General features: G+C 42.9%; 1 protein-coding gene across 1 annotated transcript; it reads left to right on the top strand.

Annotated features, from left to right (window-relative positions):
* Window positions 1-597: 597 nt before the first annotated feature.
* On the top strand, window positions 598-27,922 carry CD34 (CD34 molecule). The gene is made up of 8 exons (XM_065404444.1): window positions 598-752; window positions 15,264-15,416; window positions 16,370-16,641; window positions 17,953-18,039; window positions 21,712-21,868; window positions 22,294-22,346; window positions 25,081-25,245; window positions 27,731-27,922. Exons 1-8 carry the CDS (start codon window positions 674-676, stop codon window positions 27,920-27,922), a joined length of 1,158 nt encoding a protein of 385 aa, XP_065260516.1. The 5' UTR covers window positions 598-673.

Below are 27,922 nucleotides of genomic sequence, written 5' to 3'. Positions count from 1 at the left end.
CCATAAGTTTCAAAGCCCTTTCATCTGTGAACCATGTTCACGGCTGGCCTAAGTGAATTCAGTATTGAAGTAAACGGCATTGTTCCTATTTCAGTCAGTGATGGGTTTGGCCCCAGGTTCATTCTTAATTTAATTACTCAAAAAATCCCAGATTCTAAACGCCTTCAAAGTTCCTGCAATATTACCATACAGGGGTGGGTGTGGGTGGATATGTAATTTCATATTTTTATACTGCTTTTAAGTTATATTAAATCAGGGTAAAAGGGGAATTTTACTTTAACTACACAAGCCATATTATGCTCACTTTCAGTGTAATGCAAACTGTACATCTCTCTTCATTTTTAAAGTGAAAGGAATCAGCTTCCATGAAAGAGTTAAGCATGTCATGTTTTAAAAAAAAAAAAAAGGATATAGGGGAGGGGAAAAAGTTAACAATGTGATAGTGAGATTGCTAAGAACTATTTAAAGCTAGATCACGCTTTGGACAAACTCCACCTCATAATTTGGAACCACAAGCATAACCCGTGCAAGGGAATTCCACCCCATATGTTACTGGCCTCAAAGATTTGAACTAAAGGGGAGCTGCACACGGTCTCAACAGAGCTGCAGCAGAACTTAAAAACCCAAGAGTACTAAAGTAATATCCACTTTTGCTTGTAAGTAATCAGCAGGGATGCTGTTACTGGGGAGTTTAAAAGCAATGAAGAGGAAGCAGCTTTTCTGGACAATGTTCTATGTTCTGAGCTTGATGGGTGAGTATTAAACATAAAAAGGCTACATTTATGGCTACTAAATGCGTTAAGCACAAAATAGAGTAGCTGGGGGGTGGTGGTGGAGGCGAAATAATGAACAGGGAAATACCTCTCTGTACTACTGCTCCTTGGATAGCAAGGTAGGGAAAAGAGTGAGTGTACTCTAAGTGTGATATAATGTATGTTCAATAAAATTGGAGCAGATTTATGTGGAGAGCATTATATTGAGGACATTATATGTAGAGGAAGGACACTTCCCCAGTCCATTTTCCCCAAAACAGCCAAAAATGAGTGTTCTGAACACGAATTATTACAGCTTTAAGCAGAGTTGGGAACCAAGATATGAAAGCATCCCATTAGAAACCATGTTATAAGGAAGATGTAAATGTACGGAGTACCTCTAATGAATGTGTGTCATTTGTTGCTCTGCATTAGCCTAAAAGGACAGAGGTTTCTAATTTGTGATGATTATTTTATAGGCATTAACCACTTAGTTAAAAAACAAGTGTAACTACAGGTTTCAGAGTAGCAGCCGTGTTAGTCTGTATCCGCAAGAATAACAGGAGTACAACACCTGGTATTATAAAAAAACTGCCCGCTTCCAAAAAAACCTTTGCTTCCTCAGATGAACTCTCTGTGACTATGGGGAATCCTCCACCCTTCTTAATTCCACAAGTAACACTCAGCACCAGGGGGGGAAAAAAGAGAGCAAGAGAGAAATTCTAAGGATTTTTGGTGTGTAAGTTTTTGTTTTGTGTAGGATGTTTTGTTTGTTGGTTTTTAGTTGTTGTTTTTAAGCAATATTTAACTTTTTGATAGATTTTTGATGTATTTAATCTAAAACCAAAAATCTTAATACTAATGAAGATTGGTGTAATAAATTATAAGGGGACTTTTTTGTCTGAATATGCTGTATTAGAATAACATCCAAGATCCTGTAGGTATCCAACCTACTTTATATTCCCCTTTATCAATGAAATGTGAGATAGTAGATCCTCTTAAATAATCAGTTACATTGTGCTCTTCTGTCTCTTGTTTCATTGCTAATATTTCAAAAAGGATCAGGTTCACTCCTCTATCAAGCTGGCATGACATATTGCTCGTTTGAGCCATTTTATCTCACCCTTTAGTATGCACTTACAGAAAGTGCAGTATGAAGAAACCTTTAAAGTGTGTTTCAGCATTGTATGACAGTCTGAGGTGTGTGGTAAGCAAGGCTTTTGTGCAACAGCATACCTCTGGAATTAGAAATCTGAGTCACTTGTGAGATGAAAAAAGGTAAAGGCAAAATTATCAAGTGATAGGATTTGGGGGCGGAGGGGAGGAGGGTGGGTTATTTTTTAATTTTGTACCTGCAATGGACTTTGAGAGAAAATGCACATACTGTAAAATATTATACCTTTTATTAGCCAAGCCAATACTCTGCACTTGGACAGGGTATTGCAGTGCTTTGCAAATAGTTAATTAGTTTCCCACATGTCTGGCTGGTTGGTCTTGCCCACATACTAATGGTCATATTTAGGGTCAAGAAGGAATTCCCCAAATCAGATTGACAGAGACCCTGGGGGTGGTTTGCCTTTCTCTGCCAAATGGGCCATGGGTCACTTACTGATTCAAACTAGGGTAAATGGTGGATTTTCTGTAATTTGAAGTCTTTAAATCAAGATTTGAGGACTGCAGTGACTCAGCCAATGACTGTGGCCCCACTACTACAAGAATAGGGGTGTGAGGTTCTATGGCCTGGAATGTGCCAGAGATCAGACTAGATGATTATAATGGTGCCTTCTGGCCTTCAAGTCTGTAAGTTTCTGAACACCCCAGTGAGATAGAAAAGTATTATTTCCATTCCATATAAGAGTAAAATAAAGCACAGAGAGATTAAGGGCATGATTTTCAGAGATTCTGAACACTTGTGTTTCTCGTTGACTTCTGTTGGAGCTGAGAGTGCCTAGCACCTGTGAAATAAGTCCCTAGGTGACATGTCTCAAGGTTCCACAGTGAATCAGTTATACAGGTGAAAACAGAACCCAGGAGTTCTATATCCTAGTTACTTACCTTAGTCCATAGACAATGCTGCCTTTTTGTTGGCTTCTAGTACATGAGCTTTTTCAGGTGTCCACAAACTAGAAGAATATATAAACTCAGTAGCATGATATTAAAAACCAGTTCCTGCAAAGGAAGTGGTTCTGGCCATCAATTTTCAAGCATCTAAGCACAGGCTCTATTGCACATCTCTTAATTCTACAAGTTGTTTCCCCTTCCTCCTTTCTTAGCCCTTCTAGTCACTTGTTACCACAGTAAGCTGCTCCTAAGGCCTTATTTTCATTCAGGAAGACTTATAGCAGGTGCTGTGCAAAATTTGGTCATTTGCAGGGATTCATACAAACAAACCTTTTTGGTCAGGAGGAGATAAAGGTCTGGGAACCTGTGACAGGTTGTTACCCCCGGGATGCAGTCTGGGAGCCGTTGGAACCGCTGTGCCCCCTAACAATTTAGCGGGGCTGGTCTCTCTCTCACACTGCTCTGCTGGTGATTCAACCAGCTCTCCAGGCCCTGTTATCACCCAACACAACAGCAGGTGGCACCACACACCCAACTGAGTTACCTGAGTGCCTTACTTAAGCCTCTCATAGATTCATAACGGAGCACAACAATTTCCTAGCTCCCTGGGCTTGCACCCCTGCTGGAGTATAAACCCAGAATGAGCTTGCATTGTACAGTGCAACGCAAGTTAATTAATATAGTTCACTTCCCACTCGATATGGGAAAGATATGAAAAACCAGCCTGTGTTAACCAAGCTGAGATTTTCCCAGACACTTCACTTAAAGACGCACCGGTTAAGATAAAACAAGTTTATTAACTACAGAAAGATAGATTAAAAGTGATTATAAGTGATATCAAACAGCTCAAAGCAGATTATCTATCAAATAAACAAAAATGCAAACTAAGCCTAATATACTAGATAGATAAGATTTGAATTAGCAATCTCTCACCCTTACTGATGATACAAGCAGTTCACCAAATTTCCATACACAGGCTAGAAATCCCGTTAGCCTGGGACCAGCACTTTCCCCTGTTCAGTCTTTGATCCTTAGATGTTTCCAGGAGTTCTCTTGTGGGGGGAGTGAGGCCAAGAGGTGATGTCACTCCCCACCTTATATAGTTTTTCCATATGGTGGGAACCCTTTGTTCCAAGCTAAGTCCCCAGCCCAGCTTGTAGAAAAATACAGGTACCAAAATGTAGTTCAGTGTCATGTGGTCTGGTCACATGCCCTTGCGTGCCTTGCTGAGTCATAGCATCCATTACTCATAGGCTGGCTGAAACGTTCCCGGGTGAGGATAAACCTTTTCCAAGGTCAGTTGTCTTTGCTGATGGGCCATTAGCACTGTCTAGCTTCTTCATTGTGGTACCTGAAAGGCTAGCTGTGGGTGTTTTCAACTTCACAACATCTTTCAGTAACACATACAGTACATAGCAAAACTATGTACTCAGGGGGGAGGGATAGCTCAGTGGTTTGAGCATTGGCCTGCTAAACCCAGGGTTGTGAGTTCAATCCTTGAGGAGGCTATTTAGGGATCTGGGGCAAAAATCTGTCTGGGGATTAGTCCTGCTTTGAGCAGGGGGTTGGACTAGATGACCTCCTGAGGTCCCTTCCAACCCTGATATTCTATGATTCTATAACTTTGCATACAGTCCAACAAGATAATGTTCAAGACTTTTAGAATGATACCTTACAAGGCATACCTTGTACAAGATGCCACATAATTATATCATAATCATATTACTATGCTGAATGTGGGGTGCAGAGTGTCACAGAAACCACCAAACAAATCAAAACAAACCAAAACACCTGGCTTGGGGTCAAACTCATCCAATTTCACTTTGTTTCTACCTGAAATTCAGGCCCCAGCCCATTCCAAATTTGCCCAACCTCTCACTGAAATTTGCCCAAGTTCTAACATTGCAATAAAATCACAAACCATATGAAAAGTTTATGCCCATATGCACTGACAGACTTCTCCAAAATCACTCTATTGTGTACCATGGGTCAGTCAGCAAAGGGTCAGTGGCATGCAGCCTCCAACCAAGTCACCCGTAGTCCACAGCTAAGCTAATCTCCCTTCCCTGGAAATGGATAGTAACTCTGGAGACCGTGTCTGTCTCGCCCAACACCACCGAACTAGTTATAAACAGTTTCTTATCTCTTCGTGCATTGCAGCAGGATCTTTACCAAAGAGAGAGAATTGAGATTTGGTACCATAATATCTATGAAAACATCAATTGAGAGTGAAACAATTCACATATTCTTTAGAATAAGAAAACAGTAACGTCAATTGTGCATTTACAACTCAGCATGCTCTTGCACCTATGTGCACATAATGCAGAACTCATGTTGTTCCAATGGGCCAGATAAGTACCTAGGTTGCTTATCGGGAGAGAGAAAGACACACCTTCTGCGGTAGGTGCTGTAGTGATGTAAAGGCACTTATTCTACTAGAAGATGTTCCATCGCCTTGCTTCCTAGTCTGCTATGGTGCTGGAATAGGACTGTCCCCAACTTGTTTAAAATCATGTTCATTAAGGAAGGAACAATTTGTCTGTCACGTCATAGTTAAATGTAGGTCCCTGCATAGTTCTGAGGACCTGCAAGTTGTTACTGACCTCTGAGCTGTAGGTGTTCAGCACCTCTCTGGGTCACGACCCAGCTCAGATGCACAACTTTAACAAAGCAAACATCTCCTAATCAATTTCCTTGTTGATCTCTCCCTTGGCTTTTAATCTTGTTTCCCAGCAACATTTCTCCACTTCCGTGCTAGACAATAGAAGGATGCCTTTCAAGAGCTATGTACAAATTGGCTTATATAGCAAGCTAAGAATTCCCTCTTTCCCACTGACATATAGTAAATGAAAACAGAGCAGCTCTATGCTGTTCCAAAGGAAAATGTATTGCCATATCTTTTCAGACTCTGAAGTAAGATTAGAATAGGTTCAGGGTAAAAGCAAATCCAGAATCATGAAACACATTACTTGAAGGCTAATAAGGAGTGATTCAGTAGTTGTCTAATCTAAATGTTAAACTATCATTCAGATTTATTCCCAGGGCCGCCCAGAGGATTCAGGGGGCCTGGGATCTTCGGCAGCGGGTCCCAGAGCGGAAGGACCCGCAGCTGCTGAAGACCCAGAGCGGAAGAAGCTCCGGGGGCCCGGGCCCCGCGAGAGTTTTCCGGGGCCCCTGGAGCGAGTGAAGGACCCCGCTCCACGGGCCCCAAAAAACTCTCATGGGGGCCCCTGCGGGGCCTGGGGCAAATTGCCCCACCCCTCTGGGCGGCCCTGTTTATTCCTATAACAATTTATAGTCTTTCCAAGAACTGCTCTTCATACATTTTAGATATTGTACTTAAGGTTCTATTCCTGGCTCTGCCACTAACCTGTTTTGTTACCTTGAGCAAGTTATTTCACCTTGATGCTTCAAATTTCCTATTTGTAAAATGGGGACAATGATACCTTTTTGCAAAGTGTGTGACGTTTATGTATGAAAAGCACTATGTAAGAGCTAAGTAATACTATTGTGAGCTGATAGTTGGCAGCTGGGCTACATTTCATAGCTGAGCTAGTTGGATGCATTCCTAGCACCATGTCAACCTATGGAGTTTTAAAACCTTTGAACCACACCGTCTGAGCACTTCTGAAAATTAATCCCAAAGTGATTCACCCACGGTCACAGAGTGGCTCCATGGCAGAGGCAGGAGTAGAACCCTTTTCTCCTGAGTCCCCTCAAAACCATCTATCCTCTCATTTGAGCATTTGCCTAAGGCTATGTCTACGCTACCGCAGTAAGTCAACCTAGGCTATGCAACTCCAGCTACATGAATAACGTAGCTGGAGTCAACGTACCTTAGATCAAGTTACCGCAGGGTCTACACCGCGGGGGGTCAACGGGAGAAATTTTCCGGTCAACTTACCTTACTCTTCTCGTCGTGGGTAGAGTACAGGGGTCGACTGGAGAGCGATCTGCAGTCGATTTGGCGGGTCTTCACTAGACCCGCTAAATCGGCCACCGGTGGATCGATCTCGGAGCGTCAATCCTGGCTGTAGTGTAGACATAGCCTTAGAGTCAGAAGCCAAAATGTCCCTTACCCACAAGGGTGTACAAGGGTGCTGTGTATCCCAGGAACTGCTGCATTTCAGCCAGTGCTGTATGTAAATATAACTTGCATTATATCTTGGGATCCTTCTGAGTGAAAGCTGCTAAGTGGGAAATATTTGTCCACAATATCTACTTGGCCTTTCTAGTTTATTTTTAAGTGCTAAAAACAACTGATACGTGCATTTTAAAAATGATGGGGGGGGGTTACTTTGGTTTGTACATTCCAGCTACACCATCAAAGGGGTAGATCAGGAGATCATAATATGGTGCTGAATCACTAGAGATGGGCAAACCTGTTAGTTTAAAATAGACTTTTGCCTGGGACTTTAATCAAACCCAAACCAAACCTTTGTTGACATTTAAGGAACGTTTCTGTATGCCAAGATTCAGCTCTACGTGATTTTTACATGGCTACAATATTAACTGCAAGAATGATGACGTATATACGCTAGAAAGTATGCACTACCGGTGGACAGTGCAGTGAATTGTCCTATTAGTGCGTGTATTAAAACTTGTAGATGGTACACTAGTGCAAGACCCTGTATGTATTTGTACATCATGCAAACTATATGTGTTTGTACCTAAGAGTGTGGTGCTGCATCACTATGCTTCATATGTCAACCTGTTTCTGCATGTGATCATCCTCAAGTACTTATTCTTTTACCAAGATCCCGCAAAATAAAGGAGTTTAAGTGCTGAAAATTGGTGAGGCCAAGGAGGAACGATAATTCAGGTTCAACTTCTTCTAGAAGGCTGATTGTCATAAATATACAAGCCACAAGCATCATAGAAGCTGCCTGAGAAATAGGGCTCCTAAGGTCAGTGGCTTATCTAAGAGCCAACTTAAGTCAGGCTACAAGACAAAGCAAAATCCCTCTTTACTGGCTCTGACTGAGCAGGGTTAAGTGTTGATTGGCTGACTCTGCTCACGGCTGACTGCAGTGATGTAATGGTTTGAGTTGTCAACCCTCCTCCTTCCCACATTCTCTTTGCTCTTTTCTTTGTGTCATTCCTGACTGCAGATCCACACCCATATCCTGTCTGGGACTGTGTGGAAAAGGGGAAAAAAAGGGGATTTTATCAGATATTTCCAGAGGAAAGGGAGCTCCACCCACTTGAATTCCTGCCACATGGCCGGAGAGGAGTAAAACTAGAGCTTTATGAGTAATGTAGCTCAAAGTCCCAAAAGGTGCTGCTTATTGTAGCTGTTGGCTTAATGAAAGGCAAACATTGAAACCTGGCTCACACTGTTGTAGTTCTGTTCTGCCCTCTTTCTCCACTGCTTCCCCATTCCGACCAACAGACCAGGTCCTGAATCACAGCCTACTGACACCCAATGCACTTACTGTACCTGTATACTTTGACTGCAGAAGTGTAGTCTTAGATTATGTCTACATTGCAATTAAAAGCCTGTGGCTGGGCCATGCCAGCTGACTCAAGGTCACGGGGCTCAAGCTAAGGAGCTGTTGAATTGAGGTGTAGACGTACCCTTAAAGGACCAGGAACTCCTAAGTGCTCATTTTGGTTCTGCCCTTGTGGCTTTAGCTGTGTGTCATTTAAGCTCTGCCTCAGTTGTCTATCTGTAAAATTGGGCTGATACCTACCCTGCAAGGTTTTTGTAAGGATTAATAGTTGAAGTCTAAAGTATTAAAGCAGAGATGAACTTGACAAAATGATTGTCAAGTGATTTGAAGATGAGGTGTACTATATAAAGGCTAATTAGTATTGTCATCATAGAAGAGGCAGCTACTTCCACAGGTTGTACATTAGTCATTGTGAAGATGCAGATGAGAGGAAGAAAATCCTGTATTTAACTGCCTTATAAATGGGATACAAACTGCTGAGACTGCCCCTTGTTGATCTGGGTCTGTTCCTTTACTGTAAAGAGATGGGTGTTGGGTAGGGTTGGGTAGCACTGGAGCAGAACTCAGGTGTGGATGATGAGGGTAAGTCAATTAAGTTTTGTTGTGTTTATGTTGTTGCTGGGTTATTTTATTTGATCTGGGATAAGTGCCAGGTCTGTTTATTAATTAGTTTTATCAGATTGTCAAGGATGTCCAAAGTACTGGATGGATACTCTTTTGTTGTAGGGTAGTAAAAAGGTGACTAAAATAAATATTTGTGAAATTGTGTCCTCTACAACTAATTTGGAGGTGAATTCTCACACAAACTAAGTTATCACTCCCTTCCCTGCTGGCCTTACTAGACTTTGATTGCTTCATGCTTAAAGTTTCATTTGGCTTTAATTCTCAAGTCCTTCATAAAATTCACACAAGTTTTGCAAAACTAATAAGAATGTGCTGTGCAATAAATGATTGAGATTTTTAGCCAAATGCCACTTAGGCGTGGTATCCCAGTTCCCATCTGCATTGTTAGAGACTTGTTTAGTCCTACAGCTTCAAAACACTTTGATACTTCTTGTATTAAAATGGTTGCATGTGCTGGAGAGGCAAGGGGAGAAAAGGAGTCATAATAAAACTGAGCAAATCCAAAGGCAAATTAAGGTGGAGGAAGATCCAGTCCTTGTTTTATGATACACGTTGGTGCAAAGATTTTGGCCAAACAGCTCTTGTATTTTTATAAACATCTGGAAAAGTTCAAAGGTGTTTGTCTGGGTGATTATGGCCCTTTGGGAAGTCAAGTAAAAGGAATTATGTCATTCTAATGAGGTAAAGTTTCCTGCTGATGTCCATGTAAACACAAAGCCGTGTGAAAAGGAGAGATTTAACATTACATTAATTATTATTCTGGGCATGACATCATACCTCCTGGTTGTGATTTGTTATCAGGAAAACTCGGTGATTTAACTTTTTTGAATTGGGCTCCTTCCTGGAAAGAATACCTCTTTTGTTTAAAAAGAAATCTGGCCAAAACCAAAACCCTAGATCCAAACACCCCTGAACAGTGCAACAATTCAGATTTGGATGTGAGCTTTGCAATTCAGTCCCATCTCTACTTTTAAGGTGTCATGGAAGTGCATTTCATGGGGGAATGGTTAGTTTAGAGGCTGGTAGTGGGATACAGAAAAATGAGTATCACAGTAGGCTTCCATGGGGCTAGACTTTCAAAAGTGCTCAGCACCCAGTGCACATGCAGCATGGTAACCTTTCCTGAAAATCTGGGTACTTGTTCTGGTGAGTAAACAGGAGATGAGCTCTTTGGAAAATCTGGGCCCAGGCAAGTAGACAGGATAATAATAGAATGGGCCATGGAGACTGAACTTCCTTCTTGCCGTTAGATGGAGTCATTCCAGAGCAAGTCTGAGGCATGTTGTATATGAAGAAAGCTTGCACTGCCAGTTTCCAGGCTGTATCTGTTCTAAAAACTGTTAACGCTAACATTCCCAATATTATGTTTTCTAATAAATGCCTCTCACATTTCTTATTGTCATCTATGCTTTCTTCTTAACTGGAAGACAAGTAAAAATGCAGGATATAAGTTTTCTTGAGAACATAACTGGTTGGGATAATATCTACACATAAATACCTCCTCTTCTTTATGAAAACCTTCCCCTTCCTGAGAAGATCTTTAAAATGACACAAACCTTTTCAGGCCTCATATAGACTAATATTTAAAGGTGTGATGTTAGCACATGCAAAGCACTTGAGAAAGCACCATGGAGATGCAACCAGTTGACTTGGTACAATCTGTGTGTATCAGGTGCTTTTTGCTGCTCCAGATGAATAAAGCAGGGGTCCTCTTCATTGCCAGCAAGGGGTTAAGAGAGAGCATGCAGCTGTTCTGTGGTCTGCCCGTTAACATTGTGTGTACTTGCTCTCTTTTGGGGGTACAGATGGAGGATAGACTTCACAGTTACCTCATTGTAACCATTTCCATATACTAAGGCTGCCAACATGAAGGAAACTCTGAACATAGGCACGAGGAGGAAAAGGTACACAAAGTGTTCAGATGTTAATGCCGCCCCTATGCGTTGGAAAGACTATGAACTGTGTGTGAAATATCTGACAGGGTGCGGGGTCGCTGTGAGTTTCCTCTATGTTGTTGATGCCATGGAATGTAGCCTGAACATTTTCTTCAATGAGGATGCAGAGTTGCAGTAAATCCATAGACACAAAGTTGCTCCAATCCTGCAACTTTATTGAACGTGGTTTCAGGGGTCTAACTGTGCAGTTCTCTTTGCCGGATGAGGGCCTTGAATTAACAGATCAGTTTGGCTAGAAGTGTGAGGGCCAATCATGCAGTCCCTATACAAACAATACTGCCTTTAATGTCAACGTCCTTTCAGCCTATGTGGACTGCAGGACTTTGCCTGAATTGAACTTCAGTAATGAACCAAAGGTCTGTGAAGCTCAAAGATGGGGGGCTGCACTCTGAAGCTACTCTCATAGAATTGATTGTTGGTGTTTAATGCTGAACACTACCCTGTGTATTGCATAATTAGCTATATTTTAGGGGTTTATCCCTTCCTCTGAACCATCAAGCCTTGACTGGAGACAGAATAGCAGACTAGATGGACCCTTTATCCATCCTGACATGGCAGTTGAGTGGTTTTTTTATGTTTAGAATACACCAACTGATTATTAAAATGAAATATTTGATTTCTCCCTGGAATGTGCTGCTGCGTGAATTCTGTGGTATTTTATGTGGCTAATCAGCTGCACATGAACTCCCAGTGTGACACTGTGGCCAAAAGAGCTAATGCAATCCTGGGATGCATAAACAGGGGAATCTCTACTAGGAGCAGAGAGGTTATTTTACCTCTATATTTGACACTGATGTGACCACTGCTGGAATACTGTGTCCATTTCTGGTACCCTCATTACAAGAAGGATGTTGCTAAATTGGAGAAGTTTCAGAGAAGAGCCACAAGAATGATTAAAGGATTAGAAAACCTGCCTTATAGAGAGAAACGCAAAGAGCTCAATCTATTTAGTTTAACAAAGAGAAGGTTAAGGGGTGACTTGATTCCAGTCTATGAGTACCTACATGGGGAACAAATATATAATAATGGGGTCTTCTGTCTAGCAGAGGAAGGTATAACACAATCCAATGGCTGGAAGTTGAAGCTAGACAAACTGAGAGTAAATTGTAAAGTGTAAATTTTTAACACTGAGAGTAGTTAACCATTGGAACAATGGACCAGGGGTTGTGGTGGATTCTCCATCACTGACCATTTTTTAATTGTCATGATCGGATGTTTATTCTAAAAGCTTTGTCCTAGGAATTATTTTGGGGGAGTTCTCTGGCCTGTGGAGGTCAGATTAGATGATCACAGTGGTCTCTTCTGGCCTTAGAATCTATGAATGTATGTACCAAGCCTATTCTCAGGAGTCTGTAGTAAGGCCCTCCTATATTATCTCCCATTATGCAGAATTCTCTCTGGGTTTCCATGGAAAGTTTTACATTGGCCTCAAAATTCTTCTCTGCCTTTTACCTATGACTGAGAGTAGTGTCAGTTCGCCATCAGATACACTCTCAAGGCGAAAACTGAATCCCAGTTCACCCACTCTTTTATGTTCTAACTGGTTAATCCGACTCCATCCTGTAATGAAAGGCATCACATACATCAATCTTTTCATTATTTTATTTATTATTTTAGCAAGATGTACTTGAAATACGATTCCTGCCCCTGAAGCCTGTCTTGTAGTGGGTTCCTTGTAACATTTGTGTCATTCTTATTTGCAATGAATTTCTCTCCCTTCTTTATATGCTTTTCCAATCATTTCATTGTCTCATGACAAAATCCTTCCAGTTTTTCTCAATACTGACTGTATGTTGTGCAAGATTATGAAGGATTCACATGAGGCATGAATCGTGGAGGACTGAAATGCTCCCAAACATTTGCCAGAGACATCTCAACACGGTCTTCTGAATCTACCTCCTCATGTGTTTTGCTTGTGTAGCTGGCAACTCCTCGGCATTCCAATATTTCTCCCATGTGCGCACACACAATCAAAATTATATTTCTTAACATAACCCTATACTCAGACTTTAGAATTTCCAGTATCAACAGTTGGCAATTTTCATCTAATGAAGTTACAAGACAAGGGTCAGTTTTCTTTCTTAAAGGGTCTATTACCTAATCTGGATTGTAAAATATTTCCTTTATATTTATCTTGACAACAGCATGGATTAAGCCCATTTCTGTAATCAATCCCATAAAGTGATTTAGGGCTCAATCCTCCCAGGGGCTGAGCATTATGGGCCCACTGCAGCAAAGCACTAAGGCTCCAGTTCAGGAAAATATTCCCATTTAGAACAACAGTAAGCATTTGTTGAACTTTAAGCATATACATAAGCATGACTTCAATGGGACTTACGTACATGCTTAAAGTTAAACACAAGTTTAAGTGTTTTGATGGATCAGGGCTAGAATACTCAGCAGCTGATAAAGAACTTAATATCTCTGTTAGGTTCTGAAAAAATGAATAATGGTGAAATAATTTATCTTGCAAGTTTTAGAGTTCAGTCACTACTGGATAGAAACTAATGCGACAATCAATGTATTTTTTACAAGAATCTAAAAACACATAGAATGTGAAGTAGGTATTGAACCAGTTTGTGGAAAACAGAAATAGGTTTCCAGAGAGGAATAAAATAGCATGAAAAACAGGAGGAAAAAAGTCTTCAACAATGTTTAAGGCTTGCTTCAGATATCACATAAGCAAAGTCAAAGGTGGCATATTTATCTCACATCATGTGATTACTACGAAATATACGAACTTTTACATTAGAATATTTGATGATTCTCTAAATGTTCCATTTTACCTCAAAGAGATGCAACATCTCTAGTCAACAAGGACTTGATTCAAAGCCTTTGGGAATGTTTCTATTGACTTCACTGGGCTTTGGATCAAGCCCTGAAGGAGTTTGTACCTGCAATAATGTGAATATATTTGAAATTTCCATTTATTTTTCCTAGAGCACAAACGTGGTCTTTTTCAAATGCTGAATCTTTCCTCCCAAACCTATTAATTTAGGCCAGTGTACAGTCCAGTCCTGCACTGAGCTCTGCACAGCTGGACTCCTGTATTCCCATGGGCTTAATGTAGGACCAGGACCAGCATGTCCAGTTGCTGCTCCATTCTTGTTTAAAGTTGCAAACAGAGACTAGATTAACATTTGAGCCTTTGATATGCCCCAGTTCGATTGTCTGGTCTCTGAATTTCTTCCATATGAATTATAAGGCTGTTAAGCTTTTTTGGAAAGGAAAAGAACTGTCTACTTGTGAAAAGAGCTATTAAAAATCCCTTTTCTCCCCTTTAAAGAATAAATAATAAATGTTTCCAAAGCCAAATAATTAACAGAGGATACTAGAGAGACCTCTGCCTTTTCCACAAGGTGGCATGGGGCTGCTCAGTGGTGGTCAATCTCCAGGACAGTCCTGGTACAGTGATCCTGTTGCGGAAGGGAATGGTTTAGGGATATAAACTGGCCATCAATAAATTTAGACTTGAAATTAGATGAAGGTTTGTAACCATCAGAGGAGTGAAGTTCTGGAACAGCCTTCCAAGGGGAGAAGTGGGGCAAAAAACCTAACTGGCTTCAAGACTGATCTTGATAAATTAATGGAGAGTATGTATGGTATGATGAGACTGCCTACAATGGCATGTAGCCGATCTGCGACTGCTAGTAACAAATATCTCCAATGGCCAGTGATGGGACACTAGATTGGGAGGGCTCTGAGTTACTATAGAGAATTCTTTCCTGGGTGTGTTGGTCTGCTGGGTCTTGCCCACATGATCAGCGTCTAACTGATTTCCATATTTGGGGTCGGGAAGGAATTTTCCCCTGGGTCAGATTGGCAGAGACCCTTGGGGTTTTCGCCTTCCTCTGCAGCATGGGGCGTGGGTCACTTGCAGGTTTAAAAGAGTGTAAATGGTGGAATCTCTGTAACGTGAAATCTTTAAACCATGATTTGAAGACCTCAGTAACTCAGCCAGCGGTTATGAGTCTATAACAGGAGTGGGTTATGTGCAGGTGATCAGACTAGATGATCATGATGGTCCCTTCTGGCCTTAAAGTCTATGTGTCTGTCATCCTTTCATGAAGGCTAGGGGACAGTGTGTATCTGTGTGGGATGGGGGGGCCTTAAACCTCCCTCCTCTGCTGCCCAAGATCCGAGTGTCAAAAGAACAGTCAGTGCCAAGAGGGCAGCCCAAGGATCAGAAGCCTTCAAACAGAAAAGGGAAAGAAGCAACCAAACCCAACCCCCTTGTAAAAACAAACAAACAAACAAAAGAAACATTGCAAAAATCATACTTATTTCTTCTCAGAAAGGGACTCTCATGTTGCATGTGACTGAAATATCAGAGTCCTGTCAGTCTGCATCTCTTAGAACAGATGCCATATAGTGCTTTTTAGCTATAAATTAACACTCCTTTCCCCCCCCCCCCCCAGACAATAAAGTTTCTGGTGGAAACAACCACAGCTCATCAGCCACTACCTCACCTTCAGCGATGAATGCTACTATCACCAGTGTAACACCAGCAATAACAACTGTCACTCTCACAGAAACGATGGAGCCTAAAACTATTTCACCAACACCAGAAGGTATGGGAAATTGATTTGAACTTGCTAATTATTCTCCATGCTCTCTGCAATTTCCATTTGCTGATGTGCTTTAGTGATTGAATTTACAAGATGTGAAAGTGAAACTTGCTTTAAGCAGGCACCCAAAGGATGATTTAGAACAGGCTGTCTCATCGAAATGGGCTTTTAATTCATGGTTAAACCAAAATGATATTTTAGAAATGAGTCCAGTATGGAACCACGGATGTGAACCCCAACTTGTCCCCAGGCTCCTGAAATACTTCAGTATTCCAGATGCTGCTTCCAGCTCCTATCTTTATAGTGGACCCAAATCCACTCACCTCTGTTCTTTAGAGAAGTGTGGATTTAGATCCAAGACTTGCAGCTTGAACCCATCTTTGCTTTAAAGTGAATGCTTAGGAGGAGCGGTCTGATCACTAGATCTGGGACTTCAGGCAGGCTAAACTATAATGATCAGATGCCCTGGTTATCTCACATGTCTCTGTGCTCCCTTTCTGAGTTCTGCATACAGCATCTTTAAAGGTAAGATGTCTGCCTTTCTGCTATAGGACAGGGGCTTGAGGGGATTCAAGCTGAAGGATCTTAAAAAGAGACACATACTCTTCCTTTTTTTTTTTTTTTTTTTTAAATCAACAGATCTATTTGTTTGAGGGTTCTGAGTGCAGTGAGAAGGCAGGGGTGGCACTGGGGAGGTCAGCGTTGGGGGGTGAGCCAGGCAATAGCAGCGTTACACTGTTGTAGAATACACACAGAATATTAGCCTACTGTAAGCAGCTTATAAGTGCATGTAACAATTAGGTAACTATGAAGCAAATCTAATGTGCATGTTTTCTACAGCCGATAATACATTCTAGTACCACTGGCTATAACAAATCTATATTGCAGTTTAGTCACTACAATGACAAGCTTTGATTCGAGAGGCCTTAAGCATACTCCTATTTTTTTCCATGTAGGAAAAGCAAGTACTACTGAAATGACCAAAGTGACTGAAGACACCAGCCCTGCGACTTCCGCAGGACCCACCCAAGCACACACGGATGTGTCAGACCAGTCAGTGTCAGTGAAAACATCTCCCGATTCACAGCCGAACACATCACATGCTCCTTTCAGTACGACAGCACAAGCCATGACTTTGGAAATGGTTTCGACAGCCACTACTACTGTCCTCACAGAGCAAACTTCCCACTCAGCTACCACAGGACCCCCACCTAGTAGCACAGTGAAGGTAGGAGGAAGTGCTTGACTATGCATTTGATGAGCTATGGTGAGCATGTTGTTCCTGAAGACTTTCTTCAGAAGCCGTGGTTTGTTCGTACCATGCTGTGTTAAACCAGATCCAGTGCTGCACACATACGGGAGAGCCTTGTAGCTGGAGCACAGGACTGGGAGTCAGGAGACTTTGATTCTGTTCCCAGCCCTCCCAAAAACTCCCTTTGTGACACTGGGCAGGTCACTTCCCCCCTCTCTGTGAAATGGGGCTAATGAGACTGCCCTATCCCTCAGGTGCTCTGAGGCTATGTTCATTAATGGTTCTGAGATCCCCTGAAGGCATTAGAGAATTGCCAGGGGTTACTGGTTGGCGCTGTCTTTCATGGGACCCCTTGCCAGAATGCCTAAATATAGCACATCATCAGACCAGACACACTTCTCGGATTGACGAGTGTGTTATAAGGGATTCAGCAACTGATACAAACACATTTCTAGTGGAACGGCTGGTAGGGCAGTGCATATCATAGATTTCTTTGGGCTGCAAGGAACCTATAGTGGGCTGCCTCTGACATTGCTGCAGAATTGTTCTCACTCTCCCCAAACTATCCCCAATAGATGAATTTCTAGCCTAGTCTGGAGTATCTCCAGCCATAGTGATCTCATGTCCTTTGGCTACATCTTCCCTGCTGCAGTTCAGTCTGTTCCCGCTTGCTCTGTCCTGCCTTCCTGATACAGTGAGGTTTGCCATTAAAACAGTTTTTCAGAGGGCATGTCTATTACCACAATGATGCTTTTCATCTTGAGACAAGCAGGCTACAGGGGATAGGTTCAATAGGGCTATTTTGGCAATAGATGTTACAGGGCTAGAATTGCCAGAGAGGTGGGGTTGGAACCTTTCTCTGCAGCGTTTTTAAGGACTAGCAACCAGCTGGGGAGCAGAGCAAGCAACCTCAGCCTAAGGATGTGAATCATAATGGGCTGAATCCAAGTAAAGGCTGCAGACAGCAGAGCTGGTGCAGTTATGCTACACCTAGGGGCCAGGATGCAGGGAACCTGGATACATGCAGGTCATATAGAGAACAGCTCTGTAGAGACTGCCTGCCCATTCCATCTTCTGCAGTGTAATTACAAGAGGTGGCCTGGAAAACTCCATGATAAAATAGGGTTTGGGGGTCATAATCCCAACCATTCTGAATATAGAAATAGAAAGACGCCTGTTATCTAGGAGCTTCAAAGACTTGCCTGAGAGATGCAGCTATGTGTCCTGACCTGTCTCTCTGTACCTATGCAATTTACAAATGCAGCAGTATTTTGTTTTACTTTCTAGCCCTCCTACACCTTTGCTTGCCAGAATATTAAACATGTGAAGAAGCCCAGAGTGATCTGCTTGCATCTCAGTGAGCCCGACACATGTGTAAGTAGCATCTATGCAGGTAGGCTGAATGGCCACTTGTTTTAAAGCCGCGTGGGAACAGTGTGAGGTCTTGGGGGCAGGTTCTTACCATCATGTCAAACTTACAGGCACAAGGGGCCAGCAAAGCTGATGGTGCCTGGCGTGTTAGTGTGGTATTTACGGCTTGTGCTCCATTCCCATGGGGTGGGGAATGCAAACTGCTTGCTGCTGACTGAGCACAGCGGAGACAACAAGAGTCACCAGGAGGAATTCAGTCATGTCCCCCTCCATCATGGTGCAACCTGGGGCCACCTCAACTTCCTTTGTTTCCTCCTGTTTCAAACCATTAACAAACACACACACACCTATACCAGTCCTGCACATGTTCTCTCCTCCACCTCACCATCCTCCTCTCCCCTTACTGCCAGCTGGCATGGAGAGGAAATTGGGTCAGACGAGGGGGGTACAGTGGAACCTGGGCCTCACTGCCCCAGTTCAATGGCTTTGAAGGGTATCCCAGGTCTGTTTGAACTGGTCCAGCTGGAAACTGTTAGCGCAATTACTTATTTGTAAAACTAAGATGAGATTAATGGGGAAGGATCAGCTAAGGTGCAGTTGGAGGGGAATAAACTCACTGTGCAGCAAGTGAAGACCTGAGACAAATGCTAGATGGTAAAGAATCTTGTGGGACTGCCGACTCGGGTGACCAGATGTCCCGATTTTCTAGGGACAGTCCCGATTTTTGGGTCTTTTTCTTATATAGGCTCCTATTACCCCCCACCCCCGTCCCGATTTTTCACACTTGCTGTCTGGTCACCCTACTGCCGACTGGTGTGAAATTACAGTGATTAACTTTACCTCCACTAGCCAGCCACACTGAGATCACTTGGAGGGGTGGGGGTGGGGGGGGAAAACTAGATTCTTATTCTATTGACTTTTCCTTGTAAATTACCTATTAACTGGCATTTCTGCCTGTTTACATTCATGCTGAAAGTATTTTAGCAACAATTCATGTTGAAACCCCTATGGGATTGAGTGACCATAAACACAGATGCCATCTAGTGGGCAGTAAACAGACAGCATTGTCAGATATGAGGTTTTATATATTTCTATATTCTGGTTGAGATTCACTGTCCAAGAAATTGGGTGTATTTAGTTAAAGGTAAGTTAGTAAATGAGTCCTGTTAATTGTGCTCACCCTTGGGACTGAATGAAATGCTGGAAAATCTAAAAAACTAAAAATAAAATAATAAAAATAAATTTTAAAGCATGGTATTGAAGTTAAGGCACTGGACTGGGACTCGGTGTTCAATTCCTGCGTCTGCTACTGACTTCTCATGTGACCTTGGGCAAATCACGCAGTATGTTTGATACATGTCCTCTGCCCTTGGATTCTAGCTACTCTTGCAAGTCGCAGCTGACTGCTCATACACTTGGAATCCCCAAATATGAAATGCTTTAAACCACACCAGTTTTAACAATGGCTTTTCCAGAAACCCTTATCCCATGGCAGGGCTCTCCTCATGCCTCCACCCTTAACTAATCATTGCATGGAAAAAACTATTTGGCCTCCAAGCTGGGTTAGCTGCTGAACCTGGGAACCAGATAACTGTCTGAGAGGAGAGTAGATAGAGGGCGCTGAGTCGTTTCTCCTTTTTCCTGCTGGCCTTTCCCAAGGCACGCATGCAATAATCTGGTATCCGTCTCTGTTAAATGCAAAGGAAACTCTAACACTCTCAAGCATTCTTTCCACAGCAGACAAAAGAAAATACACAGGTCTTTCCTCCCATCTCAGTCCCCCAACCCCAAAACAAACTATATGGAAATAGTACTAACTGGTTGTTTTAAACCTTCTGTTTTCACAACAAGCCAGTATAAATAGTTTTACTGGTGTGACTGGGAGGTTTTGTATTATTTGGCGCTTAGCTAGGCCAATGTTTTTTAAAAGTGACTAATGCAACAGTTCCCAAACCTTGGGTTGCAACCCCAATGTGACTGCGGCAATTCAAAGTGTGCATTTTACAAAATGGTGTCCTCCACACAGCATGATGTCACATGTACTGTACATGCAGGGTCAAACCGCATGGAGGAGGCTATTTTGCTCTACCAAATGGTGCTTTCCATGCAGCATCACCTTGCACACGTATGTGCATGTCAGTGGCAGATTAGCCACTGGGCCAATGGGGCCTGTGCCCAGGAGCCCTGGCCAATTGGGGGGCCCCCAGAAAAATGGGCACCCTCGCACCTGGATCCACTCCAGCCAGCCGGCACTCCTGCCGGGGAGCGGGGTTGGGGTTCAGGGACTTGCCCCGCTCTGCCTGCCTGCGCTCCTGCCAGGGAGTGGGGTTGCCGGGCGGGCAGAGCGGGGCAAACCCCCACGCCCCAACTTTGCTTCCTGGCAGGAGTGCTGCAGGGGAGGGGATCAAGCCCCCATGCCCTAACCCCATTTCCCTGGCAGGAGTCACGGGGGCAGAGGGGTTGGGGGGACTGCAGGTGGAAGGAGGGGCCCACTTGCTCTGGCCCAGGGCCTCACAAAACCATAATCCATCTCTGGTGCATGCAAGGTCATGCTGCATGGAAGACACCATTTTTAAATGGCATCCTCCATGCTGTTTGGGGTCACGGGAAGCAATATAGCTAAAAATGGGGCCATGCACGGAAAATGTTTTGGAACCACTGGGCTAGTGATTTTGGTGCCTCCATCTTTTGGGTCCCCAATGTGACACACATTTGAGGGGCCTGATTTTAGAAAGTGTTAAGCAGCCACTCTGAGCTGTCCAGCCCTCTCCATGATAGAGTATTTTAAGAAATGGTGACCCTGTTTTAGCAAAGTCCAGCCCTAATCCCAATCCAGAGTATGTGTGTACACAGGTTTCAGGAGAAGGTCCATCCTGTTTGGTGTACAAGTTGGTCAAGAGGAGGAAAAAGCTGCAATCCACTCTTCCCTTCCTCCACCCAAAAGTCACTATTGTTTTTAAGTAGAGGGGTCGTTTTAATGCTCAAAGTGAGAAGATTTTATTCTTTGCTCGGTCTTTGATCAACAACCCATCAGAAATACTAAATGCATTTCCTAAACAGGAAGGCCAATGTTTCTTTGTTATTTCCCTCTTCTCCTAGTTGATGACAATGGGGCAGACAGTGCCTTCAATTTCAAAACAATAAAGGCTCCCTTGGCTTCTTTCTCATTCTGAGATTTAAAGGGACACACCTAAGCACCTTAGACCCCAAATTTAGGCTTGGTAAAAATAAAATTTTAAAATTTTGTTAATATTTAAAATTTATTTTACAAGCATAAAATTGTTCTGTGAGGTGGGTAAGTATCAAAATTCCCATTTGGCAGATGGGAAAACAGGCACAGAGAAGTGACATTTCTCACCCAAGGTCACATAAGTTAGTGGAAGAGGAAGAATTGGTGTTTGTGGTCCCTGGCTCCCAGTCCATTGCTCAGTCTGTTGGATCAGACTGCTTCCCAGTTTGAGCTGATGTTAGACTGGTGTTGGGTATATGTTTGTACAATGCCTAGCACAATGGGGTCCAGATCTAGTAAGAAGGCCTTAGGCACTATTGCAATATAAATGATAGATTGATAACAATAACACAAGCTAGTGATATATTTTAGATATCATTGAGGGAGATCATTTGTGGGTTTGTCTGGTTTCTTTTAATAACTCTTTCTTTCTGGAAATTTTGCAGAATAATTTTCGAAAGACAAAGGGAGAAAATTTAAGTATGGTGATTTGTGACACAACCTCACCCTACAATCACTTCTCTTCTCCCCCATGCCACATTGAACTCGCCAAATCTGAGGTGGATCCTTCCTGCATGCTGCTCATTCAGGCTGGCATGAAAGGTTAGTGGAACCAATGTCTCTGGATTTTGTGGTGATCACTGTGTCTGTATATGGGGGATAGGAAGGAAAGTGGGGACTTCTGTGGGAAAGAGGGAGGTTAACTGTTGGTGGGCGGTGGGGATATATGACTTGTTTGTGGAGGCAGAGCTGGGGGTATCTGAACATATGCTAGAAAAACTAACACTAAAGCACAGACTAGAAAGCAGAATTCTCAGAGAACATATCAGCTCTGTAACTGTTGTTTTCCTTTCTCTATTAAGTGAGTTTAACCAGAGATTTATTTGGCTTATATTGAGTCACAGCATTTCCTGCAGAATGAGTGGAGAGTTCACAGCTTCTCCTTTGTCTCTTCAATAACTGATGTAAACTGCAGGTATTGACTTGTTGGCATTTGTGTCACAACCTTTCTGTTTTGAAAACTGCAGATGCAGATGCAATAGAAAAGCTCCTCCAAGAACGGCAGTCTGATCTAATTAAGGTAAATGCTTTAAGCGAGTTAAGCATGGGAGACTGGATGGCTTTGTGGGCTAGGATAAAGTAGTCTTTTACTGATAGTTCAAATCCAGCCCAGGTTGGTGGTAACTGAAAACTGTCACTATCTCAGGGGCATTTGGTGACCAAATGTAAATAAGATGGTTTCAGTCCAGATACCAGTGCATAGGTATTCACAGCACCACGCCACTTTAATGGGCATTCTGGCTGGCAGTCACAGGACACAGACACCAATGGGCTGTAGAGATCAAACCCCTTTGTTCCCTAGAGGTGGTCAGAGGTCAGTCAATGTGTAGAGGAGGCTTACTAGGCTGTATCTGTTTTGGGGAGAAACAAGGGGATCTTTCACTGTCTGTACTAATCAAATTGTTTATGTGCTCTAAACATATTTTGATCTAAGCACTGATTTATGTCCCTGGTACGTGAGGAATAATACACCTCCGATGGTGCCTTGTAGGTCCTCCGATACTAACAAGGTGGCACTTCAAAGAATGTTGCCATATTCTATTGCAACACACAGGTTGGTACAAAAGGGGCTCAAAATGTTGAATGAGCCAGTCATCTAGGGTTGCCACCTCTGAGGTACATAAAACAGGACATTTCTGGGATGATCCTGACCCCATAAAACTGGACAGCTGACAGTGCGTACTGAGCACCCTTGCAGATTTCCTGGGACAGCTACCTCAAAAATGGATGATCCTGGGAAAACCAGAACAGATGGCAGCCCTACACTCATCCTGTAGAAATCTTCTGACAGGGAATTCCTGAGGCTTTGCAGACCTAACCAGAAGCCACATCTGTTTAGGGATCCTGGAACCAGAATCACTTCAGCATTTTCCCTCTGGGAAGACCGTGAACTTTCTGACAGGTTTCAGAGTAGCAGCCGTGTTTAGTCTGTATCTGCAAAAAGAACAGGAGTACTTGTGGCACTCTCGTTGGAATCTGTTTTTGAAGCTTTTCTGTCATTGAATGACCATTCAATGACAGACCTGCGGGTGGCTATCTTAAAACAGAAAAACTTCAAAAACAGACTCCAAGGAGAGACTGCTGAGCTGGAATTGATATGCAAACTAGATTCAATCAATTTAGGCTTGAATAAGGACTGGGAATGGCTGAGCCATTACAAACATTGAATCTATCTCCCCTTGTAAGTATTCTCACACTTCTTATCAAACTGTCTGTACTGGGCTATCTTGATTATCACTTCAAACGTTTTTTTCTCTTACTTAATTGGCCTCTCAGAGTTGGTAAGACAACTCCCACCTGTTCATGCTCTCTGTAAGTGTATATATATATCTCCTCAATATATGTTCCATTCTATGCATCCGAAGAAGTGGGCTGTAGCCCACGAAAGCTTATGCTCTAATAAATTTGTTAGTCTCTAAGGTGCCACAAGTACTCCTGTTCTTTTTTCATGAACTTTCTGAAGTCACTATCAAGTGTTTTCTAAGCCCAGTAGCAGAATCTCTTATTACTTTATTTACTTCAAAATATGTATGAAATACCCATTGCCAGTGTATCCCTTATTTAAAAAAAAAGGGGGGGGGCTAAATATTCAAAAGTAATTAGTGATTTTTGGGTGTCTAACTTGAGGCTCTTTACAGGAGCCTGATTTTTAGAAACAGCTGCGCATCCACCCTCTGAAAATCAAGGCCTTGTAATGTGTCTCAAGTTGGGCACCGAAAATCATTTGTCACTTCTGAAAATTCAGGGTGTGTGTGTGTATATATATATGTGTGTGTGTGTGTATATATGCACACGCTCACTATAGCATTCTACAACCATTACCAGAGTCCTCCGGTATCACTACTGTATGCTGCAGTGCTTTGGATGATTACTGTCATGTACTGTAGTATTTTTTTTAAAGGACCTGGGTACCAATAATAACTCTTCAAAGTGCCATACTGACATTAATCTTCCCTATACACCACTGAGGTCGCAATACCTTGTAAAGCTGAACTCCAGGTGCCTGTAAAAAATGGCACCCAGCAGCTAAACATGAACTAAGTTCTTGCATCTGTGCTCTAAGTCTCAATGTTCTCATGGTGGGCGAAAACTCCTTTTAGGGGAGCTAAACGCGGGGTACTGAGGAGGATGCTTAGAATGCAAATGAGCTGTGAGGTCCTTCAATCCTGGGTGCGTAGGCTCAGCAGAGTGCACAACCCAGGGTCCAGGAGATGGAGAGAATAATAATTATACAAAACTGTGCTTCTGCATTGCTTCTCATCCAGAAAAGTTGTCAGTCTCAGCAGAGGGGCCAAGGACTGAATGCCCAGTGGATTTCTTACCCCTAGAGTTGGTACCTGCAGGTCAGGGGTAAGGCACGGTGGTGGGGCAGTGTGGGGAAAGCTTGCACTGCTTTGGCCTGTGCTGTAGCTGACCTGGGGAGGGAGAATCTTGGACTTGGGGGCTGTCAGCCTGGCTCTAACACTCTGATTCAACTCCCACTGAAGCTAATGAGTGTCTTTCCACTGGTTTCCTTGGGAGATGGGTCAAGCCCTGTGAGTGTGTGTGTGTTTATACAGTGTGTGTGTGTGTGTGTGTGTGTGTGTGTGTATATATATATATATATATATATATATATATAGTTTGTTTATATATTTAAAAAGAACTGGGGTGGAAGACAAAGTTGTGTCTTTAAAATATGGAGTGCTCTCAGCAGATGTGCATGCACGAGTTTCCTGTTTATGAGACTCTTGGCTCTGTTTGTATATTTCCAGATTGGAATAAAATCCCATCAACTGGAGAGTATTGGACGCCACCAGAACATTCCCCGGAACACGCTGATTGCCTTGGTCACATCTGGACTCTTGCTGGCGTTTCTGAGTTTGGCTGGATACTTCCTTATGAAACGACGGAGTTGGAGCCCCAGGGGAGAGAGGCTGGTTAGTGCTTATAGCTGGCAAAACAACAAGTAGAGAGAAACCAAAATACAGGAGGAATGCGGAGGAGGGAATGCAACTGAGTCACAAGCTCTCTAAGGGAGTGACCCACTGCCAAAGACCTCTAAGCGCCACTAACAGTCTCTGTTTGGGGGGAGAGAGAGGCTCCGCTTATGTTCTGTACAAGTTGCCTATAGCTTATGAATGTATCAATAGGTGCGACAAGACGGCTTGTTGCTTTGAGTACTGTTAGGATATAGATATTCAGGCCTGTTTGTAAAGGCCTATACTTTAAGAATGTAGGTGTATTCTTATTACTTAGCTAGTTATAGAGGTATAAAAGAAAGAATTAAAATTACTCTTTGTAAGTGTAAGGGACAGCCTGAGGCTTTGTTTTTAGGTTAAGTAAGGCCTTTGACTAAGCAGCAGAGGCAGCCATAAGCTGAGAAGTGAACGGTCACATTTTTACATTTTAAACTAGTTACATAAAAATAAGGTGCTATTGGGCTGTTAGGAATACAATTTTGTTTTAATATTTTTATTACCTTCAGAGAAAGGAAAGAGCCTAGAACATGTAAAAGGAAATTTAGTCAACATGTTAGGGGGCTTAGAGTATTGTTGCTCTCTGTTCATGCAAGAAGGACCAGGGAAGTAAGAGGGTAAAAAAATAAGCCCCCTAACAAGTGCCACTACAGGCAGGCCGACAGGGAAACTGAAAACTTGGTGAGCCTGTGACTGATCCAGCCTGAGAGTGGTGAGTGGGGAGATGGAGATAAGAGAGGCATAAACAGTTGTGCTAGAGCCCAGATCATGAAGAGTGAAAGGAAATCTCTCTTCCTCTCTAATATTAAATATTCTGTGACTGTTCATTTGGGGATAACTACCCTTTGCTCCCTATCACTTCCAGGTCTAACACTTTTTTTTGCCTGGCAGTAAGAACTCATCTGGGAAGACTCCTCCAGAGACTCTGAAAGCTTGTGAATTTGCCATTGAAAATGAAATACTTTTCTTCAATCATTACATTTAAAAATCAAATTATACATCTGACTTGTATCTATGCTGTAATAAAGGTTGTTTCCCCCATTTAACAAATGGGGATAATAAAGAATATCAAGAAAGAAAGAAAATATTTTCCTATATATATTTTTCCTCTTACAGATTTTGCTGAGTTCCGGGGGTTCCTCCTTTATCACTGATTTATGGAGACTTGAATCTTTCTATGAAGTGCAGTCAGAGCATGTTCATCTAGTTGCACATGTGCAGTTATACAGTGGGAGGCTAATAGAGTTCAGTATTCTGGGATGGATCCTGCCAAATGCATGAATGCAAATGACAGTGCATGTATAGTGGATGATATGGTCAGGGGCTTGGTAATGCGATACAGAGCTTGTCACCTCTAGGGCACTGGATCCAACCTCCTGGCCCAGCTTGGCAGTGACTGAAAGTCACTGGTATCTAATGGTGATTTGGTGTTCCCTATGTTAAATAAGCCTGGTGATCTTAATCCAGTTTCCAGTGGGCAGGTGTCTCCATCACAAACACCACCATCACCACAGTTGACAGTTTCAGCAAAGAAGCCAAAAAGTAAATTGGGCCATAGATCCTGAACTCCACTTATGTGTAAGAGATATCCATTCCAGGGCAGGACTGAGGCATATTGGGAGGGGACTGTGTGGGTGGGAAGTTTGCCCTCCTGCCGCCTATGCTGTACATGGCTTTGTGGGCAAATAGAGGGCCTCAGACTCTGACAGCCTGCATCTCCTTCCTGATACACTCTATTGGCAAGTGTACTTCACCTACAGCCCCATGCCCCTGGCTCTCGTTGGCCTTATTGTCAGATCTGCTGCACTTAGGGCCTTCAGAGCTGTCACAGCAGAACAAGAGCAGTGGTCCAACTAGTCTGATCTACAACACTGTCTCGTACCTTCTGCTTCAGAGGCAGGTGAAACCTGCCTCTGCTTCTTAATGCACTTGACTAGTTGGGTAATAATAATATGTGTGTGTGTAGACCACCACATGTATCCAAATTTAAGTTGTCGAATGTGTGGCTTAAGCCCCTGCTATCTCATTACTGAAAGCTGCTTATCTGAGTTGCAGGCTGAAGATAGGAAAGGATATATTCCAAATGTTTCCTACCTGACCCATGTGGAAAATAGAGCTGGAGAAACCAGGGCTGGGTGTGCAAACTCCCAAGGAAGGCAGAGCCTAGTCCTGTTTATCTGAACAGCACAAAAACCAGGGTGTTCTGCTTTTTAGGTCATTGAGAAGAAATAACTCTCTGACTGGGCCTAACCCTAGTACTGCAATGCCACAGTTCAGGCCTGTATCCTACCTCCTACTTGTTGACAGAAGCTGGTATCCCTGCCTGCTGCTATTATGTGCCATGCAGGTGTTCACAGCCTTGCAGCTCCTGCTTGGCATCTAAGCTGGCTGCTGTCCATCCTTTCCTTTTGCTAACTCTGCATTTGTTATCTATGTACCCATTTAGGATGAAGACCTCTATTACACTGAAAACGGTAGCCAGGGAAATACAGGGATCACCGTGGCCTCCCAAGAGCACTCCGAGCCGCAGGAGAAGCCAAATCTCAACAGAGGGGCTCAGAAGAATGGGACTGGACAGGCATCCTCAAAAAATGGACATTCAGCCAGACAGCACATTGTTGCTGACACTGAACTGTGA

This window comes from Emys orbicularis, chromosome 4 (assembly GCF_028017835.1).
Source record: "Emys orbicularis isolate rEmyOrb1 chromosome 4, rEmyOrb1.hap1, whole genome shotgun sequence".
Taxonomy (NCBI): domain Eukaryota; kingdom Metazoa; phylum Chordata; order Testudines; family Emydidae; genus Emys; species Emys orbicularis.
This window is presented reverse-complemented; position numbering and strand designations above follow the sequence as displayed.

What these genes read in the sequence shown, in the direction of transcription:
- CD34 (XM_065404444.1), top strand. Translation starts at nt 674, where the DNA reads ATGCTGTTACTGGGGAGTTTAAAAGCAATGAAGAGGAAGCAGCTTTTC. An exon ending in TCAGTGAGCCCGACACATGT is followed by an intron (nt 18,040 to 21,711) that starts GTAAGTAGCATC and finishes GAAATTTTGCAG; the next exon opens with AATAATTTTCGAAAGACAAA. An exon ending in CATTCAGGCTGGCATGAAAG is followed by an intron (nt 21,869 to 22,293) that starts GTTAGTGGAACC and finishes TGAAAACTGCAG; the next exon opens with ATGCAGATGCAATAGAAAAG.